The sequence below is a fragment of the Pristiophorus japonicus genome, chromosome 11, assembly GCF_044704955.1.
Source record: "Pristiophorus japonicus isolate sPriJap1 chromosome 11, sPriJap1.hap1, whole genome shotgun sequence".
Classification (NCBI taxonomy): Eukaryota; Metazoa; Chordata; class Chondrichthyes; family Pristiophoridae; genus Pristiophorus; species Pristiophorus japonicus.
The window spans coordinates 86,968,709-86,990,872 of NC_091987.1; the positions used below are offsets into that span (position 1 = coordinate 86,968,709).

A 22,164-nucleotide genomic window follows, 5' to 3' on the forward strand; every position below is an offset into this window, starting at 1 on the left:
ATCTTTCATCAGCGTGTACGTCTTAGGTCTACAGCTGGTCAGTAGATGCGCCCTTCGCTTGTCAGCCGCTGCCTCTCCCAGCAGTCCTTCGTGACAAAGCTCTGCTGGCACCTCTCAACAAAATCGTCCCAGTCAGCACCAACACAGTACCATTCCTCTGTGCTACCGGTGGCTATTCTCGTGAGTCGTTGATTCCTGTTTCTCGTCGCCAAATGTTGTGTCCTTACACACTACTATAAATTCACATGAGCCACATTCTGCAGACAAAGTCACTCTGTGACCTAACCTTTATTCACAGGACCAAGAAGTGCAGACCCTGCGTGGGACCTCCCTTTATATACCTGGGTGACCAGGTGAGGAGTGTCTCCCACAACTTCACTCCCTGTGGTCAAGGTGTGCATTTCTTAGGTGTATATAGTATGCAGTGTTGTTACATGAAGGTTACAGTTACATGAAGGTTACATACATGACAGCCTTCCTGGTGCAAGGGTCAAGGATGTCTCGGAGCGGCTGCAGGGCATTCTGGAGGTGGAGGGTGAACAGCCAGTTGTCCTGGTGCATATAGGTACCAACGATATAGTTAAAAAGCTGGATGAGGTCCTACAAGCTGAGTTTAGGGAATTAGGAGTTAAATTAAAAAGTATGACCTCAAATCTCAGGATTGCTACCAGTGCCACATGCTAGTCAGAGTAGAAATAACAGGATAGTTAGGATGAATACGTGGCTTGAGGAATGGTGCAAGAGGGAGGTATTCAAATTCCTGGGACATTGGAACCATTTCTGGGGGAGGGTCTGTACCTGGGCAGGACAGGAACTGATGTCCTAGAGGGAGTGTTTGCTGGTGCTGTTGGGGAGGATTTAAACTAATAGGGCAGGGGGATGGGAACCTATGCAGGGATCAGAAGCAAAGGGTATAAAGGAGAAAAGTAGAAGTAGAGAGCAGAAAAATCAACGGCAAAAATCAAAAAGGGACAGATTACAACATAATTCTAAAAGGACAAAGAATGTTAAAAAAACAAGCCTGAAGGCTCTGTGTCTCAATGCGAGGAGCATTCGTAATAAGGTGGATGAATTAACTGCGCAGATAGCTGTTAACGGATAAGATGTAATTGGAATTACGGAAACATGGCTCCAGGGTGACCAAGACTGGGAACTCAACATCCAGGGGTATTCAACATTCAGGAAAGATAGACTGAAAGGAAAAGGATGTGGGGGTGGCGTTGCTAGTTAAAGAGATTAAAGCAATAGTAAGGAAGGACATCAGCGTGGATGAGGTGGAATCTGTATGGGTAGAGCTGCAGAACACCAAAGGGCAAAGAACGCAAGTGGGAGTTGTGTATAGACCACCAAACAGTCATAGTGAGGTTGGGGATGGCATCAAACAGGAAATTAGGAACGCGTGCAATAAAGATACGGCAGTTATCATGGGTGACTTTAATCTACATATAGATTGGGCTAAACAAACTGATAGCAATACAGTGGAGGAGGATTTCCTGAAGTGTATAAGGGATGGTTTCCTAGACCAATATGTCGAGGAACCAACTCAATAGCTGGCCATCCTAGACTGGGTGTTGTGTAATGAGAGAGGATTAATTAGTAATCTTGTTGTGCGAGGCCCTTTGGGGAAGAGTGACCATAATATGGTAGAATTCTTCATTAAGATGGAGAGTGACACAGCTCATTCAGAGACTAGGGTCCTGAACTTAAAGAAAGGTAACTTCGATGGTATGAAATGTGAATTGGCTAGGATAGACTGGCGAATGATACATAAAGGGTTGACGGTGGATAGGCAATGGCAGACATTTCAAGATCACACAGATGAAGTTCAGCAATTGTACATCCCTATCTGGCGTAAAAATAAAAAGGGGAAGGTGGCTGAACCGTGGCTTACAAGGGAAATTAGGGATAGTCTTAAATCCAAGGAAGAGGCATATAAATTGGCCAGAAAAAGCAGCAAACCTGAGGACTGGGAGAAATTTAGAATTCAGCAGAGGAGGACAAAGGGTTTAATTAGGAAGGGGAAAATGGAGTATGAGAGGAAGCTTGCAGGGAACATAAAAACTGACTGCAAAAGCTTCTATAGATATGTGAAGAGAAAAAGATTAGTGAAGGCAAACGTAGGTCCCTTGCAGTCAGAATCAGGTGAATTTATAATGGGGGACAAAGAAATAGCAGACGAATTGAACAAATACTTTGGTTCTGTCTTCACTAAGGAAGACACAAATAGCCTTCCGGAAATACTGGGGACCGAGGGTCTGGCGAGAAGGAGGAACTAAAGGGAATCCTTATTAGTCAGCAAGTTGTGTTAGGGAAATTGATAGGATTGAAGGCCAATAAATCCCCAGGGCCTGATAATCTGCATCCTAGAGTCCTTAAGGAAGTGGCCCTAGAAATGGTGGATGCATTGATGGTCATTTTCCAAAATTCTATAGACTCTGGATCAGTTGCTATGGATTGGAGGGTAGCTAATGTAACCCCACTTTTTAAAAAGGAGAGAGAAGAAAACAGGGAATTATAGACCGGTTAGCCTGACATCGGTAGTGGGGAAAATGTTGGAATCAATTATTAAAGATGTAACAGCAGCGCATTTGGAAAGCAGTGACAGGATCGGTCCAAGTCAGCATGGATTTCTAAAAGGGAAATCATGCTTGACAAATCTAGAATTTTTTGAGGATGTAACTAGTAGAGTAGACAAAGGGGAGCCAGTGGATGTGGTGTATTTAGACTTTCAAAAGGCTTTTGACAAGGTCCCACACAAGAGATTAATGTGTAAAATTAAAGCACATGGTATTGGGGGTAATGTACTGACGTGGATGCGTCAGACAGGAAGCAAAGAGTAGGAATAACCGGGTCCTTTTCAGAATGGCAGGCAGTGACTAGTGGTGAGTGCAGGGTGACTTGGACAGGTTAGGTGAGTGGGCAAATACATGGCAGATGCGGTGTAATGTAGATAAATGTGAGGTTATCCACTTTGGTGGCAAAAACAGGAAGATTATTATTTGAATGGTGACAGATTAGTGAAAGGGTAGGTGCCACGAGACCTGGGTGTCATGGTACATCAGTCATTGAAAGTTGGCATGCAGGTCTAGCAGGCAGTGAAGAATGCAAATGGCATGTTGGCCTTCATAGAAAGAGGATTTGAGCATCGGAGCAGGGAGGTCTTACTACAGTTGTACAGGGCCTTGGTGAGGCCACACCTTGAATATTGTGTACAGTTTTGGTTTTCTAATCTGAGGAAGGACATTCTTGCTATTGAGGGAGTGCAGTCAAGGTTCACCAGAATGATACCTGGGGTGACAGGATGTCATATGACGAAAGACTGGATCGACTAGACTTATATTCAATGGAATTTAGAAGAATGAGAGGGGATCTCATAGAAACATATAAAATTCTGACGGGATTGGACAGGTTAGATGCAGGAAGAATGTTCCCGATGTTGGGGAAGTCCAGAACCAGGGGTCACAGTCTAAGGATAAGGGATAAGCCATTTAGGATCGAGATGAGGAGAAACTTCTTCACTCAGAGAGTTGTGAGCATGTGGAATTCTCTACCACAGAAAGTTGTTGAGCCAGTTCGTTAGATACATTCAAAAGGGAATTAGATGTGGCCCTTATGGCTAAAGGGATCAAGAGGTATGGAGAGAAAGCAGGAATGGAGTACTGAAGTGCATGATCAGCCATGATCATATTGAATGGTGCTGCAGGCTCTAAGGGTCGAATGGCCTACTCCTGAACCTATTTTCTATGTTTCCATGTTTCTATGTCTGCAGATAAACATTTTTAGAAGCAGGATTGCAGATTGGAAAAGCCATAAACAAGGCAAATGGGATTTTGGATTCTGGACATAGTTGCACTGAATACAAAAGTAATGAGGTGATGAATCTACATAATACTTTGGTTAAGCCACAGTGGGAGTCATGGTAAAGGTGCAGTGTAGATTAATGTAGCTATAGTTGTGAGGAGAGATTTGAAAAGTTAAGACTGTACGCACTGGAGCAGAGAAAGTTGAGGGTACATTAATAGAAATATTCAACATGGTCATACTTGAAACAACACAACTTGCATTTAGATAGCACCCTTAAAATAAAAAAAAGTTCCAAACCACAACACAGAGGCCTTGTTAGGTGGCAAAGAAATGGATGTTGAATCAAATAAAGAGATATTAGAGCGGGTGACCAAAAGCTTAGTTAAAGAGGTGTGTTTTAAAAACAACTTGAATTTATATATATATCACCTTTAACATTGCAAAACATCCCAAGATGCTTTACAGGAGTGTTATCAAACAAAATTTGACACCAAAGAGATATTAGAGCAGATGAGGTACTTTTTAAGGAGTATCTTAAAGGAGGAAATAGAGGTCGAGAAGTTTTGGGAGGAAATTCTAGAGATTAGGCTCTTGGCCGCTGAAGGCATGACCACCAATGATGGAGTGATTAAAATCGACAATATTTAAGAGGTCAGAATTGGCGGAGTGCAGAGATCTTGGGGGCGGGGGGGCAGTTGTGGAGGAGATTACAGAGATAGGGAGGGCGAGGCCATGGAGGGATTTGAAAACAAGGACGAGAATTTTAAAATAGAGGTGTTTAACCAGAGGCACTGTAGGTCAGTGAGCATAGGGGAGATGGGTGAGTGGGACTTAGTGCGAGTTGGGACATGGGCAGCAAAGTTTTGGATCTCTTCAAGTTTACAGAGGGTAGAACTAGGGAAGCCGGCCAGGAGTAGGTTGGAATAGACAGGTCGAGAGATAACAAAGGCCTGGGTGAGGTTTCAGCAGCAGGTAAGCTGAGGCAAGAGTGGAGTTGGGCGATGTTACAGAGATGGAAATAGGGGGTCAAAATTGCCTCAGCGGGAAATTGGGGAGGGCACTTTGAATTCACCGGAAACTTACTGCCCAGCGGGAGTAAGAGGGAAAAGCGGGAAAATTGGGCTCTTTGACTCTGACACTGTCTCCCAGCGCTTTGGAGTGTTGTTTGAGGCAGTGTAGGGGCGGGTTTGTGAGGGAGTGAGGCCGTGTCCATCACCAGTGATGGTGACGGTGATATCGTCAGCGCGACGCGTCGCAACGTCCCTCCCCTTCACTTAAAGGGGAGGGCCGCTGTGAGGCAAACGTGGAGCCCACTGGGCCAACAGGGAGGGGTTTGGCTGGGCCAGCGGGCCAACACCCTCGAGGGGTGCCGGGCTGCCCCTTGACGGCCCGGCCGAACCAGCGACTGCCATTGTTGGGCCAACTCAGGAGCCGGCTGACAATTAAAATAAAATGGCGGCTGCGGCAGTGCGCCCTCCCCTTTAAGGGTGGCTGCAGTTTTTGTTCTTTTTGTGAAAATGTACTAATTCACATTTATCTACTTTGAACTGTATTTGCCACGTATCTGAATTGTCCCTACTCTATGTTGTCTTGTATTATTCCTCGTAATTTGCCATGCCCCTTAATTTGCTATCATCAACAATTTTAATATTCCCTCTATGTCTATGTCTAAAAGAGGATAAAAGAGGTCCCAATACTGGTCATTGTGGGATACCACTATCTCTCTCTTGTTGGTGAAAAATTGCTGTTGTGGGTTCTCCAGGCTCCACTGTGCTCCTCTTCCCTGGAATGTCTTATCCCACTCTCCCTGCCAGTTTGGATCCCTTTGTGCACCGTTCTTCTGTTCACTTGCACTTACTTGTCAGAAAAGAATTTTGACTCAATGCTGCTGCATTGATTGGTTTATTTGAGTGTCGGTTAGTATGTTGGGCATGAATCCATAAGCTTCTTGCTCCTAGCTCTGCACCCCATCCGAATTGCACTCAGGAGGCAAAAAATCTGATAAAAACCCCAGCCCAATTTGGGAAAAAAAATCTGGGAATTTCCTCTCTGACCCATCTATGCGATCGAAACCAGTCCAGGAGATCAATCACTCTGGCCTTGAATTCCCTGCAGTACCTACCTTCGAAAAGGCGATCTCTGCCACAGCCAGAAACAAATCCAGCTTTTGCTTGAAGGAATTCAGCGATGGCCACGATTATATCCAATGGCAAGTTTGGCATTGTATTGTTTGCTCATGTTGAATAATAGGCTCGTGGATTTGTTTTTTTAAATTAAAAGCTGAAGCATAAATAATTCATTTCTTAAAAGCTGAACAATCCAAATATTTATTTTAAACGATATTTTTAATGTAGAATGAAGGATGTATTGTATCCTGTTCAACATGCGGTGACGCTGTGTACATTACCTCCATTTTAGGTAACCTAGATCTCCACAAGCCTCCGCAGATAACGATCGATACTCGAACCCCTACATCTGTGTTTCTCACATGGGCACACAGTCTTAAAGGAACAGTTTATAAGAATGTTGGCCATGAATGTGGAGATGAAAGGTAATACATTCCAACTATATGTTTATATATATATATATATATATATAGATGCAAAGGATGAAGAAACCATTTGTACATTCCTACTCCGTTTAGAAGCAATCTCTTTGATGCAGATCTTTATCTCTTTCTTTTTAATCAAAGTGCATGTTATTAAACTTTCTCAAGAATAGATTTTCTAAAATGTGTTACCTTCACTGAAAAGTTCAACATAAATACAGTGGGGGAGTTTTTGAGGAAATAGGACAGTAGCACTTTGGAAACGGTGGGGAATCACTTACCGCCTAGTTCCCGCCAACTGTGTGACTGTAACTGTCTTCCAGCGAGTCTGCTATTGGGCGGCTGGATCTCTGGCCTGAGCCATGCGATAGGCTCCTTTAAAATAAAATCGTGACCCTATGAAGTACATCGGCCCACGATTGCCATTTTAAGGCAGTACTGGGTGGAGCATGCACTGTACACGCTTGGTAGAATATTGGCTGGCGGTCCTGCCAAGGAGGAGCCCAGTAATTAATGTTTTTATTAACGGGGCTCGGAGGAGCAGGAGTACTCCTCTGGGCTCCTCAAAAAAAAAGAACCTCGCCCTCTGCCTCACTGCCCCCCTACTTCCAGAAATCGAACCACCCCACCTTACTTCCTCCTTGGGGCCTGGAGGCTGCCCAATATTGCGGCAGTCTGGAGTCGGGCCTCGCTTTCCGCTGGCCGGCTCCTGCTGTATGCTAATGAGACCCAGCCTGTGGTTGTGGCCTGCTCCATCGGCCGCTGCCCAAAACACGCCCACACTCGCATCTACCCCCAATGAATTGAGTTATGTTATTGAAAATTAGATAAAAACCGCAAACTGCTCTTAATCTGACTACTGGCCTATTTGTGTCCCTAATTGCTGTTGAACATCATAAAACTTGTGTGGTAACCAGAAACACTCCACATTATAAATCCACACAGATTTACCTAATAGCCTACTAATCATCTCTTCCACATTTAAAGTATCACAATTCTTAGAACTGAAAATGCTTCATGCTATGCATCATGGAACTACAGTGCATGGCATTTTGTTTTCCTTATCTCAGCAATTACAAATGATTAACTGCAATTCTCTAACAATCTTAATCATTTTCTCGTAAACGTGCCAGATAGTGATGCATTGCTTGTCAAATGCATAATTGCTGCTCCTGACTGGCTTACATATTGAACGTAAACATGTTAGCACACTAATAGTTGTAAAAGGAATGATTTGAAAAAAACTTAACTAAAATATATGTGCTGTTTATTCTGTTTTTCTAAGGAATACAGAGGGCAGTGCAATAATGTTGGAAGTGTTCTGTGATTATATAGAAAGCTGATAATGCACCTTACTTAGTTACAAAAAAAATGTATGTTCTTTTGAATTCATGCAATGAGGGATATCAGTGAGTCACTCACATTTTTGGCAACCAGTGACAGCATTAATTACTCCCTGGTCCAATATAGCACAGCCACCCTTATGAACTCTCCGCATAAGACTAGCAATTCACTGCCAATTTTATAATCTGGACTGATGCCTACAGTGAAGTAGGGTTGAGTGTGCTAATGCTCATGGAAGACTCTTGCAACTGTCAGAGAGAGAAAGGATTTTCATTCCATTAGTCTGGGTTGAGAGCTGAGGAAATTGTACATCAGTGAATTGTGAATTCCTGTTCCCTAATATCAGCATTTATAATTTATTTCAAAAATAACATTTGGAGTTGGAGGTAATTATCGGCATTATGATTGTGACATATATATATAATCCTATAAAGCCTGAGTGGTGTTATGTATTTAACCCTTTGTAACCTGCATGACACCTGACCATCAGAGGGCCCAAGGGATCCCAGCATCCCTTGGGAGCACAGCATATAAGCAGGCCACCCACGAGGTACCGGCACTCTGGAATCTTATTAAAGAAGCTAAGGTCACACATGCTCATTACACACAGTACTCAGTTTCACCCTTTATTATGAGTGTATCAATTGGCGACGAGATAATGAACAACCGCGCGAAAATGCAAAGAACAGTCGGCATCCGGGAGAAGTTCTCAGAAGGGGACAATTGGGAGGCCTTCATGGAGAGGCTCAACCAATACTTCATGGCAAACGAGCTGGAAGGGGATGAGAATGTTACCAAACGAAGGGCGATCCTCCTAACTGTCTGTGGGGCAACAACCTATGGCCTCATGAAGAATCTCCTGGCCCCGGCAAAACCAACAGAGAAATCCTATGAAGAATTGTGTACGCTGGTCCGGGAGCACCTAAATCCTAAGGTAAGCGTTTTGATGGCAAGATATCGGTTCTACACATGTCAACGATTGGAGGGCCAGGAAGTGGCGAGCTACGTCGCCGAACTAAGGCACCTCGCAGTTCATTGTGAGTTTGAGGGATTCATAGAACAAATGGTCAGAGACTTTTTTGTACTGCGCATTGGACATGAGACAATCCTTCACAAACTGTTGACTGTAGAAACTCTGAATCTAAGTAAAGCCATAACGATAGCCCAGGCATTTATGTCCACCAGCGACAACACCAAGCAGATTTCGCAGAATAAAGAAGTTTCGGCCAGTACTGTGCATAAAGTAACGTCGGTCTCGAGCAGAAATGTTCATGGCGGAACGTACATGCCGGCTGCTGCGGCCCGACCTCAATTGACCCAGAGTCCAGCATCAATCGTTAATGCAAGACAGTTAACACCCTGTTGGCGCTGCGGAGGTGATCATCGGCCCCATCAATGCCGCTTTAAGCACTATGCGTGCAATGGTTGCAGAACAATGGGACACCTTCAACGAATGCAGGTGAGCTGCAAACCCTGCAAGCCACCACGTTGCAGAGGAAGATTGATCTACAGTGGATCAGGCTGAATTGGAGACTCATACTGAGGAGGCAGAAGTGTACGGGGTACACATGTTCACTATGAAATGTCCACCAATAATGTTGAAAGTTGAACTGAACGGCATTCCCGTATCTATGGAGCTGGACACGGGGGCAAGTCAGTCCATAATGAGTAAAAAAGCCTTCGACAGGTTGTGGGGCAAAAAAAGCACACAAGCCCAAGCTCAGCCCCATTCACACCAAACTGACTTACACCAAGGAACTAATCCCTGTAATTGGCAGTGCAGAAATCAAAGTCTCCTATGAAGGAGCACTACAGGAACTCCCGCTGTGGATGGCACCACGTTGTTTGGCAGAAGCTGGCTGGGAAACATCCGCTGGAACTGGGACGACATCCAAGCACTTTCATCCGTCGACGACACCTCATGTACCCAGGTTCTGAGCAAGTTCCATCGTTGCTCGAGCCAGGCATCGGAAGCTTCTCGAGGACGAAAGTGCAGATCCATTTGATTCCCAGTACGCAACCCATCCACCATACATGATGCGTGAAAAAGTGGAAATTGGGCTGAACAGGCTGAAACGTGAAGGCATCATCACGCCGGTGGAATTCAACGACTGGGCCAGTCCGATTGTCCCGCTACTTAAGGAGGATGGCACGGTTAGAATTTGTGGGAACTAAAAAGTAACGATTAACTGTTTTTCGCTGCAGGACCAGTACCCGCTATCCAAAGCAGATGACCTATTTGTGACCCTGGCTGGAGGGAAGACATTCACCAAGCTGGACCTGACCTCGGCCTACATGACGCAGGAGCTGGAGGAGTCTTCGAACAGCCTCACCTGCATCAACATGCACAAAGGTCTGTTTATCTACAATTGATGCCCGTTTGGGATTCGGTCGGCTGCAGCGATCTTCCAGCGGAACATGGACAGCCTGTTAAAGCCGTTTCCTTCCACAGTGGTCTTCCAGGACGACATATTGGTTACAGGTCGGGACACCATGGAACACTTGAAGAATATGAAGGAGGTTCTCAGTCGGTTGGATTGCATGGGGCTCAGGTTGAAACCCTCGAAGTGTGTTTTCCTGGCACAGGACATCGAATTCTTGGGAAGGAGAATCACAGCAGACGGCATCAGATCCACCGGCGCCAAGACGGAGGCCATCAAGAGCACGCCGCGACCACAGAACGTGACGGAGCTGCGGTCGTTCCTGGGACTCATTAACTATTTCGGTAATTTCCTACCTGGGGTAAGCACCCTGCTAGAACCCCTACATGCGCTACTGTGCAAGGGAGATGACTGGGTATGGGGGAATTCACAAGAGGCTGCCTTTAAGAAAGCCAGAAATCTGTTGTGTTCTAACAAACTGCTTGTCCTGTATAACCATTGTAAACGATTGGTGCTAGCTTGTGATGTGTCGTCATACGGGGTCGGGTGTGTGTTACAACAGGCTAATGAATTGGGGATTTTGCAACTGGTCGCTTATGCGTCCAGGAGTTTGTCCAAGGCCGAAAGGGCCTACAGCGTGGTTGATAAAGAGGCTCTGGCGTGCGTTTACGGGGTAAACCAAATGCACCAGTACTTATTTGGCCTCAAGTTTGAGCTTGAAACTGACCACAAGCCGCTCATATCGTTGTTCTCTGAGAGCAAAGAGATTAATACCAATGCCTCTGCCCGCATCCAAAGATGGGCGCTCACGTTGTCGGCATACAATTATGTAATCCGCCACAGACCGGGCACAGAGAACTGTGCAGATGCTCTCAGTCAGCTGGCATTCACAGCCAGTGGACTTGCTCATGGTCATGGAGGCATTCGAGAATGAGAAGCACCCCGTTACGGCCCGCCAGATCAGGACCTGAACCAGCCAGGATCCTTTACTGTCCTCCATGGGAGCTGGTCCGGTGTCCCAGTGGAGATGCAGGAAGCGATTAAGCCGTTCCACAGATGCAAAGATGAGCTGTCCCTGCAGGCGGTCTGTCTATTGTGGGGCAATCGCGTGGTCTTGCCCAAGAAAGGCAGAGACACATTCATATGTGAACTGCACAGCACCCACCCAGGCATCGTAATGATGAAAGCCATAGCCAGATCCCATGTGTGGTGGCCCGGCATCGACTCAGATTTAGAGTCATGCATGCATCAGTGCAACACTTGCTCTCAGCTGAGCAATGCACCCAGAGAGGCACCGCTAAGTTTGTGGTCGTGCCCTCCAAGCCGTGGACGAGGATCCATGTAGACTATGCGGGCCCATTCCTAGGCAAAATGTTTTTGGTTGTCCTGGACGCCTACTCAAACTGGATTGAATGTGCAATAATGTCTGTAAGCACGTCCACGGCCACCATTGAAAGCCTACGAGCCATGTTTGCCATGCACGGCTTGCCTGATGTCCTAGTCAGCAACAATGGGCCATGTTTCACCAGTGCTGAATTCAAAGAATTCATGACCCGCAACGGGATCAAACTCGTCACATCTGCCCCATTCAAGCCCGCATCCAACGGCCAGGCGGAACGGGCAGTTCAGACCACCAAGCAAAGCTTGAAACGTGTGTCGGAAGGCTCCCTGCAGACCCGGTTGTCCCGAGTGCTCCTCAGCTACCACACCAGATCCCACTCACCGGGGTTCCCAAAGCCAATTTGTTCATGAAACGGGCGCTAAAAACAAGGCTCTCTCTTGTCCACCCTGATCTCCATGATCATGTGGAGGGCAAGCGGCATCAACAAAGTGTGTACCATGACCGTGCAAATTTGTCACGCGATATTGAGATCAATGATCCTGTGTTTGTGCTCAATTATGGACATGGTCCCAAATGGCTCGCCGGCACGGTCACAGACAAAGAGGGGAGAAGGGTGGGTTTCAGGTCAAATTGGTCAATGGACAAACGCACAGAAAACATTTGGACCAAATCAAATCACCAACAGCTACGAACAACCCGAAGAGGACACCACCAACTTTGACCCTCCAACTCACACACAAGTGACAACTGACATCATGGTTGACCACGAAACTGAACTCATCATCCCCAGCAGCCCAGCAATGCCGGCTACCCAACAGCCCAGTGAAGAACTGACCAACCCGCCCACACCCACATTTGTACCGAGACGATCGACAAGGGAGCGTAAAGCCCCAGATCGTCTCACCTTGTAAATAAGTGTACTGTTGACTTCATGGGGGAGTGATGTTATGTATTTAACCCATTTTAACCTGCATGACACCTGACCACCAGAGAGCCCACCTGTTGGAGTCCCAAGGGATCCCAGCATCCCTTGGGAGCACAGTATAGAAGCAGGCCACCCACGAGGTACCTGCACTCTGGAATTTTATTAAAGGAGCTAAGGTCACACTTGCTCATTGTACACAGTATTCAGTTTCACCCTTTATTATGGGTGTATCAAGTGAGAATTGTGTACTATACAATCTTTGAGAATATATTATCAAAACACAGATAAGCGCCTACAACTGTTATTAATAAAGGGATGTTATTGCTCCCATTGTATTGGGGGAAATTCAGTTCTTGGGAAAACCAACTTGCACTAGAATCTTTGTTGTTATACTTGTGAGTAGCCCAATGACATTAAATAAAAAATCTTTGTCTAATATTATGCTGCCATCACATTACTAGTTCACAGACCTTCCAACCTGAGGAAAATTTTAAGAGAGTGACGGGCAAAAGGCATCAGGTGTAGCCAAATTTGCCTGGGACTCGGGGGTTGCTTTAGACTCCAGCTGGGGCTGGATTTTCGTTATGTTGCTGCCTCTGTTCATGCCCCAGAGGGGCAGTAAAGGTGAAAGAAATGCTTTCCGAGCGGGCGGCCAGTTTCCAGCATCCTGTCAGTAAATTTGTTGCTGGTTTTGCAGAGGCGCAGAGTAGCACAGCCCAAGAATGTCGAGCCTGTGTGCAACACCACCGGTTTCGACTGCGTGTTGAAGTTTGTTGAGCACCATGGTGGGACCGCCTGGGAAACCAGAGCTGTCCCGGCGGCAATGAATGATGGAATTGGTGAATGAGGTAAGTGTTATGTATGTAAACCTGTAAATACCATGTCTAACCACCAGAGGGCTTATCCCCTGGAGTCCCAAGGGATCCCACAATCCCTTGGGAGCACTTGTATATATGGAGGCCTCACAGGCTGGAGAGGCACTCTGCGATCTGTAATAAAGGACTATGGTCACACTTACTTTGAGCTTGCAGTATCTAGTCTGACTCTTTATCCAAGACATAACAACTGGCGACGAGATACAGATGAAGAACCTCAACACAACAATGCAGAGAACTGTGGGCATCCTGGAGAAATTTTTGGAGAGAGATGATTGGGAAACCTTCGTGGAGCGACTTGACCAATACTTCGTTGCCAACGAGCTGGAAGGAGATGCGAATGCTGCCAAATGAAGGGCGATCCTCCTCACCGTTTGTGGGGCATCAACGTATGGCCTCATGAAAAACCTGCTCGCTCCAGCGAAACCCACAGACAAGTCGTACGATGAGTTGTGCACACTGGTCCAGGAGCATCTAAACCCGAAGGAAAGTGTTCTGATGGCGAGGTATCGGTTCTACACGTATAAGAGGTCTGAAGGCCAGGAAGTGGCGAGCTATGTCGCCGAGCTAAGGCGCCTTGCAGGACATTGCGAATTTGAAGGACACTTGGAGCATATGCCCAGGGACTTCTTTGTACTTGGCATTGGCCATGAAGTAATACTTCGCAAACTTTTGACTGTAGAGACCCCTACCTTGAGTAAAGCCATAGCGATAGCCCAGGCGTTTATCGCCACCAGTGACAATACCAAACAAATTTCCCAGCACACTAGTGCTGCTGCAAGTACTGTAAACAAAGTAACATTGTTTTCGAATCGCAATGTACATGGCAGGACTTACACACCTGTAGCTGCATGTCCGCAGATGACTCAGAGACCGCCATCAAGGGTGGTGAATACAAAGCCATTAGCACCTTATTGGCGCTGCGAGGGTGATAATCGTTTCCATTCATGCTGCTTCAAAGGATACATTTGCAAGGGCTGTGGAACAATGGGACACCTCCAACGTAGGTGCAGGCGAGCTGCAAACCCTGCTAATCTTGCAAACCACCATGTTGCAGAGGAGGACAGATCCACGAGGGATCATGATGAACCAGAGCCTCAGACCAAGGAGGCAGAGGTATATGGGGTGCACACATTTACCACAAAGCGTCCCCCGATAAGGCTGAAGGTTGAATTAAATGGACTCCCAGTGTCCATGGAGTTGGACATGGGCACAAGCCAGTCCATACTGAGCAAAAAGGCTTTCGATAAGTTGTGGTGCAACAAGGCTTCAAGGCCAGTCCTGACTCCCATTTGTACCAAACTTAGAACGTACACAAAGGAACTGATTCCCGTAATTGGCAGTGCTACCATAAAAGTCTCCTACGATGGAGCAGTGCACGAGTTACCAGTCTGGGTGGTACTGGACGATGGCCCCATACTGTTCGGCAGAAGCTGGCTTGGAAAGATACGCTGGAACTGGGACGACGTCCGAGTGCTTTCGTCCGTCGACGACACCTCATGTGCCCAGGTCCTAAGCAAGTTCCCCTCGCTGTTCGAACCAGGCATTGGGAAGTTCCAAGGAGCAAAAGTGCAGATCCATTTGATTCCGGGGGCGCGACCCATCCATCACAAGGCGAGAGTACTACCTTACATGATGAGAGAGAGGTGGAGATTGAGCTGGACAGGCTGCAACGAGAGGGCATCATTTCGCCGATCGAATTCAATGAGTGGGCCAGTCTGATTGTTCCAGTCCTCAAGGGAGACGGCACCATCAGAATCTGTGGTGATCACAAAGTAACTATCAATCATTTCTCGCGGCAGGATCAATACCCGCTACCAAAGACAGATGACCTACTTGCGACGCTGGCGGGAGGGAAAACGTTCACGAAGCTGGAATTGACCTCAGCCTACATGACGCAGGAGCTTGAGGAATCTTCGAAAGGCCTCACCTGCATCAACACGCACAAAGGTCTCGTCATTTACAACAGATGCCCGTTTGGGATTCGATCGGCCGCGGCAATATTCCAGAGGAACATGAAAAGCTTACTGAAGTCGGTCCCACGCACCGTGGTCTTCCAGGACGACATCTTGGTTACAGGTCGGGACACCGTCGAGCACCTGTAGAACCTGGAGAAAGTTTTTAGTTGGCTTAATCATGTGGGGCTCAGGCTAAAATGCTCGAAGTGCATTGTCCTGGCGCCTGAAGTGGAGTTCCTGGGGAGAAGAATCGCGGCGGACGGCATCAGGCCCACCGATTCGAAGATGGAGGCAATCAAAAAAGCACTGAGACCACAGAACATGACGGAGCTGCGGTCGTTTCTACGACTCCTGAACTATTTTGGTAACTTCTTACCGGGTCTTAGCACATTGTTAGAACCCCTGCACTCTTTACTGCGTAAAGGAGATGAATGGATATGCGGTAAAAGCCAAGAAAATGCCTTTGAAAAAGCTAGGAAGCTGTTATGTTCAAACAAATTGCTTGTGTTGTACGATCCATGTAAATATTTGGTACTAGCATGTGATGTGTCGTCGCACAGGGTCGGGTGTGTATTGCAACAAGCTAATGAATTTGGGAAATTGCAACTGGTTGCTTATGCATCCAGAAGTCTGTCTAAGGCCGAGAGGGCCTACAGTATGATCGAAAAAGAAGCGTTAGCGTGTGTTTACGGGGTAAAAAAAATGCATCAATATCTGTTCGAGCACAAATTTGAATTGGAAACCGACCATAAACCACTTATATCCCTCTTTTCTGAAAATAAGGGGATAAATACGAATGCATCAGCCCGCATCCAGAGATGGGCGCTCACGTTGTCAGCATACAACTACGCCATCTGCCACAGGCCAGGCACACAAAACTGCTCTCTGTAGGCTGTCATTGCTCACCACTGGGATGGAGATGGCACAGCCTGCAGATTTAGTTATGGTAATGGAAGCATTCGAGAGTGAGCAATCACCTGTTACCGCCCGACAGATTAGAACCTGACCCCTTACTGTCCTTAATAAAAAACTGTGTGCTCCACGGGAGTTGGTCCAGTGTCCCATTAGAGATGCAGGAAGAAATAAAGTCGTACCAGCGGCGCAAAGATGAAATGTCTTTACAGGCAGACTGCCTTCTGTGGGGTAATCGGGTAGTTGTGCCAACAAAGGGCAGGAACACTTTCATTAGTGATCTCCACAGTACCCACCCAGGCATTGTAATGATGAAAGCGATAGCCAGATCCCACGTGTGGTTGCCCGGTATCGATGCAGACTTAGAGTCCTGTGTGCACAAATGTAATACATGTTCCCAGTTAAGCAATGCACCCAAGGAGGTGTCACTAAGTTTATGGTCCTGGCCCTCCAAACCGTGGTCTAGGATTCATGTCGACTATGCAGGCCCATTCTTGGGAAAAATGTTTCAGTGGTTGTAGATGCGTATTCCAAATGGATTGAATGTGTGATAATGTCGGCAAGCACGTCCGCTGCCACCATTGAAAGCCTACGGGCCATGTTTGCCACGCACGGCCTGCCTAATGTCCTTGTAAGTGACAATGGGCCGTGTTTTACCAGTGCCGAATTCAAGGAGTTCATGACCCGCAATGGGGTCAAACATGTCACATCTGCCCCGTTTAAGCCAGCGTCCAATGGTCAGGCAGAACGAGCAGTTCAAACAATCAAACAGAGCTTGAAAAGCGTAACTGAAGGCTCACTGCAGATTCGCTTATCCCGAGTCCTGATGCGTGCAAGAGTGCAAGCTGAAGGAGCTGTTGTGAAGTGTCCCAGTGTGACTGGAGTAGGGCAACAGGAAGCAGGGGAGGGAAGGATTGATAGTGCTGGTGTTAAATTAGGTTGATGCACAGTTGTACAGAAAGTAAGAGAGAAGTGAAAGAGAGTCTTACCTTCGCAGGGTCATTAAATTTCTTCCTGCACTACCGTCGGGTTCTGGGAACAATGTTGCTCTCATTGACTTGCTCGGACAATGTTCCATTGCTGCTGATTAATTTTCAGAGCACCCGTTGTCAAAATGGAAGGGTAGAGGACCTCCTTCCAGTCGTTCAGTTCCTGCAAGGCTGCACCGGAGAAACAGAGGGCTCTGGACACTGTCATGCTGCCTGCAGCTTCAGAAACCCACTGTCCACCATTGACCACTGAAAAGCGCACTACCCTTTTAAGTGTCCTTGGGCTGGATTTTCTGCTGATTTGTGCTCCATTTAGCACCTGGACGGGGTGCAAAAACTATTTTTTTGGCATGAAACGAGGTGCTCAAGATTTTGCACCCGTATGGAATTTTCGACTGGTTTTGTGGTGGCATAAAGCTTAGCGTTCCCCCGCTGTTTTGATCGTTTGGATGACGTAAATCATTGTGCATCACTGTGCTCGCGCCCCAAGCGGAACTTTCGAGCATTTTGCCCGATTTAGCGTTCGCCTGAGAACCCGCCAACAAAAAGCAGTCGGACCCAGGGCATACCAGGCGTAAACGTTGAAAACGGAGGAGAAAGTCGGAGTTCTGAATGTTAAAAGCATTGGGAGAAGATCGCTGCTTTACTGCATACTTTTAATTGTGAAGTTTATGTGAGTTTCTCGTTTGTTTTAAAGGACATTTTAAAAGATGGGGGTTATGCTATGTCAGCCATTAGTGCTGGCTACTATATTTTTACGGCATCGAACTGTAAGAAGGCTTATTGATGGTCATTTTCAATACAATCGAAGAGGTCGCAAACGTATGGAGAGGAGGCTTACCTCCCACAAGTTTACAAGGAACATCACTCATACTTGCAGCTGTCTGAGGCACAGTGTGTTAGAAGGCTGCTCTTTTGAAAAGAGGTGGTCACAGAGATATGCCAGCTCATACTGGCAGAGTCTACCAGCGGCAACAGGACTACACTGCCCGTCGAGGTGAAGGTGACTGCAGCACTTGCCTTCTATGTCTCCAGCTCCTTTCAAGCATCAGTGCGGGACATATGCTCCATCTGGCGGCACGCTACACATTGCTGCATTCGCCAGGTGACTACTGCACTATACATACGCAGGATGGAATTCATAAACTTCCCAATGACCAAGGAGACCCAAATTGAGAGGGCTGTAGGTTTTGGATGATTTGCTGGCTTCCCCAAGGTTCAGGGTGCCCTTGACACACATCACCCTGTGAGCACCTTTACACAATCCAGAGTTTTACCGAAACCGAAAGGAATTCCACTCCATGAACGTACAGATCGTCTGCAACCATACTCAGCACATCATGGCAGTCAATGCCCAATATCCAGGGAACACCCATGATGCTTTCATCCTGCATGAGAGCAGTGTCTCAGGCATGTTCCAGCGTCAACCACAAGGCCAGAGCTGGATTCTGGGGGACAAAGATTACGGCCTCAACAACTGGCTCATGACCCCCTCCGGAACCCTCAGACAGAAGTCGAGCATCATTATAATGAGAGTCATGCAGCCACACGCAACATCATCGAACAGACAATTGGAGTGCTTAAGCAGTGCTTCCGATGCCTGGACCACTCTGGAGGCTGCCTGCAATACTCCCCTCAGCAGGTCTCTGAGTTCATTGTAGTGTGCTGCATGCTATGCAATTTTGCCACCATGAGGGGACAGGATTTACCAATGGGGATTGCATGACCACCTCAGGAGAGAGGGGGGGAGGAGGAGGACGAGGAAGAGGAGCCTAGTGAGGAACCCATGCCACCACCAGCCCCACCACAACCACAGGCATCGTGGAAATTTTGCCGCAGCTCATAATTGAATGCTTTGCTTGAAGAGTGAACGACACGTTTGACCGTTGCCTGGGCACTCTATCCCACCATGTTAATTATTCCCCCTCTTATTCTGCAAATGAGACACTATACACGAATGATTAAGGTGAACAAAATAATTTATTAAACATTGTAAACTTTGTCATCTTTATAAACTTTAATAAAATAACATAAATTAGTTGCATCCAGCAATGTGATAATTCAACAATAACAACAACATTATGAACACGATAAATCAGAACATAATAAAAAAACATAAAACATAGGATGCATCCAGCATCAACAACAGAAATGCAGCAACCCCTGCCCCACTATCGTTTACCACCAGCTTTCCCCTTATCCCCCTCCCTTGCCTGCTGCTCCTAACCCAATTGGTCCCAAGATGGAGTGCAGCAAGGTTGCCAGAGCGCTGCTGTGTTTGGGGCAAAGACAATGGAGATGCCGTCTGGGGACACACTGGATCAGCTCCTGGCGTGGAAGGTCCGACTTCTGACCGGCGAGTCTCTTCTTCGGCGTTGCCAGTCACAGATGGTTTTGGTTTGGGTGTGACAGTGGGGAATGCAGAGAGTATGGCGGAAGAGTTTATGGACTGCATCACCTTCCCAAGCTGAAGCAGAGCTTGTGCCTGTGATGCACCATATTCTGCAAGACTTCACGCCACTCTCTCCGGGACTCCACTGTCACTGCTGGGGACCACCAGCCTCGTGTGGGCATTGATGGCCTCGCAGGTATCACGGTTCGCACAGACAATCTGCGACCCTACCCCCGCAATGGTTGCTGTGAGACTCTCGATGGTCACGGGAATCCTACCCAAGGCATCAAGGAGCTGACAGGTGAGCCTGATGCTCTCCCTGGACAGTCCCACCATGTCCACTTCCACGTCTGCCTGTCTGTCAGCAGGCCAACTTTGCCGACTCACCCTCCGGAGAGATGGCATATGGGATTCGACCCCAGAAATGCGTTGCTGCACGCCACTGGTCCCAGGAGCCTCGGCATTGTCGAACCACGAGTAAACTACGTCATTGTCCTCAGACGAGGTGAGTGCCGTTGGTAAAAGAGGGGTGGATTGCATCCGTGCCGGCGGATCTGTAAACTCGTCCTCTTCCTCCTCCTCCTGCTCCTCCTCCTCCTCCTCCTCCTCCACACGATGGCCTGACGTGGAGTGTTGCTTTCAGGGATGCTGTGGCTGGTCGTCTGGAAGTAGAAAGCAACAGATGAGTGGTTAGCAGCAGTGGAGGGGGCAGGGTGACATGAGGAAGGTCACATAGCACAAGCACATTTGAAGGACCACCACTACTCCATTATATCTAGTCCACAGACACTGCATGACACTGCCCCAACCAGCCCAGGGAGTGTGCAGGATTTACCCTCAGTTTCCAAGCAGGGATCAGCAGCCCCAGTGGCAGTTGCCCGACCTGAGATGCAGATGAGGCCTGCCACTCTCTCCTCGATGTCCGTGAGTGGCAGGATCTGAGGCGGACCGTGGCCTGTCCTCACCTGCTCACACTGATTATGGGACTTCTTTGCCTGCAAAGATGAAAATGGGAATAGTTACCAGAGGGTCCATCTGTTCTTGTGGCACACACAGATAGCCATCAAAGCACTTATACCATACTGTCTGAATGTCACACAGTCCTCTGTTTAATAAGCCTTGGAAGTTGTAAGTAGTTCATCAGGAGGACATTGAACTGTGGAGACATCTTATGAGATCTCAGAAAGCAATCATAATGTGTAAAGATCATTCATGGCAAATAGGGTGCTAAACTAAGCCTACCTATGTGTCATGTATTTTAGGAGGCAACCCACAGAGTGCTGAGAGACAGCAACAGCATGAGAACAAATAGTGTGCCAGATTTATAATTGAAGTAATGAAGGAGTGCATGAATAAAAATTGTACTCACTCTAACGACCCTCGATTGATCATTGAACTTTTATCGGCATTGTGTGCCACTACTAACCACTGTGTCTGAGGCAGAGACCTCCTCCTCTATTTCCATCCATAAGAATATAAGAACATAAGAATTAGGAACAGGAGTAGGCCATCTAGCCCCTCGAGCCTGCTCCACCATTCAACAAGATCATGGCTGATCTGGCCGTGGACTCAGCTCCACTTACCCGCCCGCTCCCCATAACCCTTATGTGATTAAAAATGGATGACAGGGGTCTAGATTCAACCCTCCGATGTAACTCATGCCACCTTCTCTCCAAAGCCCCCACTCAAGTTTTGTTAGCCTCCTGGCTAAATCGCCTGGCTGTCTCCACCCCTCGTCGGCCATGATCAAAATCCAATTTTAAAATGGCTGATTCAGTCCCGAGTGTATTGCGCATGCACGCGGCTGCGCCCTGCATTTGTTTGCGATCGGACAGCAGACCAGAAGCGCGCAAAGAAAAAAAAAATTGTGCATGCGCAGAACTGCCGATTTTTTTTTTAGTGCTGGAACTGTCGGCTCCGGCACTTAAATTGTGTGGTGCAATGCCGGAATTAATGCTAACGCTCCTCGTGAACTTTCATTTGGTGAAAGTTGCGCGGTCAGATGCTACCGTTAACCCGGTGCTAAACTTTTGATTTTGCCGTGATTTGAGCCTGGAAACAGGCAAAATCGTAAAAAGCCGAAAATCCAGCTCTTTAAATAGTGGTCAGTAAGGAAGGTCGATCACCAACTATATCGGGTGGGCACAGCGGATACCGTACCCCACCACGCACATTTGCTGTATACCTGAATCGAATCTTTTATTTATGGCATAAACATGATAAAGTGCAACATTCCCACCGGCACCTGGAAATCCCTGGCCAAAGACCGCCCAAAGTGGAGGAAGAGCATCGGGGAGGGCGCTGAGCACCTGGAGTCTCGTCGCCGAGAGCATGCAGAAACCAAGCGCAGACAGTGGAAGGAGCGTGCAGCAAACCAGACTCCCCACCCACCCTTTCCTTCAACCACTGTCTGTCCCACCTGTGACAGAGACTGTAATTCCTGCATTGAACTGTTCAGTCACCTGAGAACTCACTTTTAGAGTGGAAGCAAGTCTTCCTCGATTTTGAGGGACTGCCTATGATGATGATGATGAAACATGATATTATACTTCAAGATGGCCATATTTCTGCTTTGGTGCTGCGTGTTTTTTCAATAATGCTCTGGTGCTATCAAGATCAAATGTGGTAGACACATCAGCTATTTAAACAAAATATCAAGTTTCTGATGCTAAAGTTAGGACAGAAAGGAAGACT

General features: G+C 47.2%; 1 protein-coding gene across 1 annotated transcript in view; it reads left to right on the top strand.

The window, feature by feature from the left end:
* LOC139275552 (target of Nesh-SH3-like) overlaps positions 1-22,164 on the top strand; it is a 198,151-nt gene that overhangs the window by 155,429 nt on the left and 20,558 nt on the right. Inside the window, exon 6 of the mRNA XM_070892720.1 lies at positions 6,223-6,355. Within this exon, the coding sequence (XP_070748821.1) occupies positions 6,223-6,355 (133 nt within the window). The remainder of the gene's footprint in view (positions 1-6,222; positions 6,356-22,164) is intronic.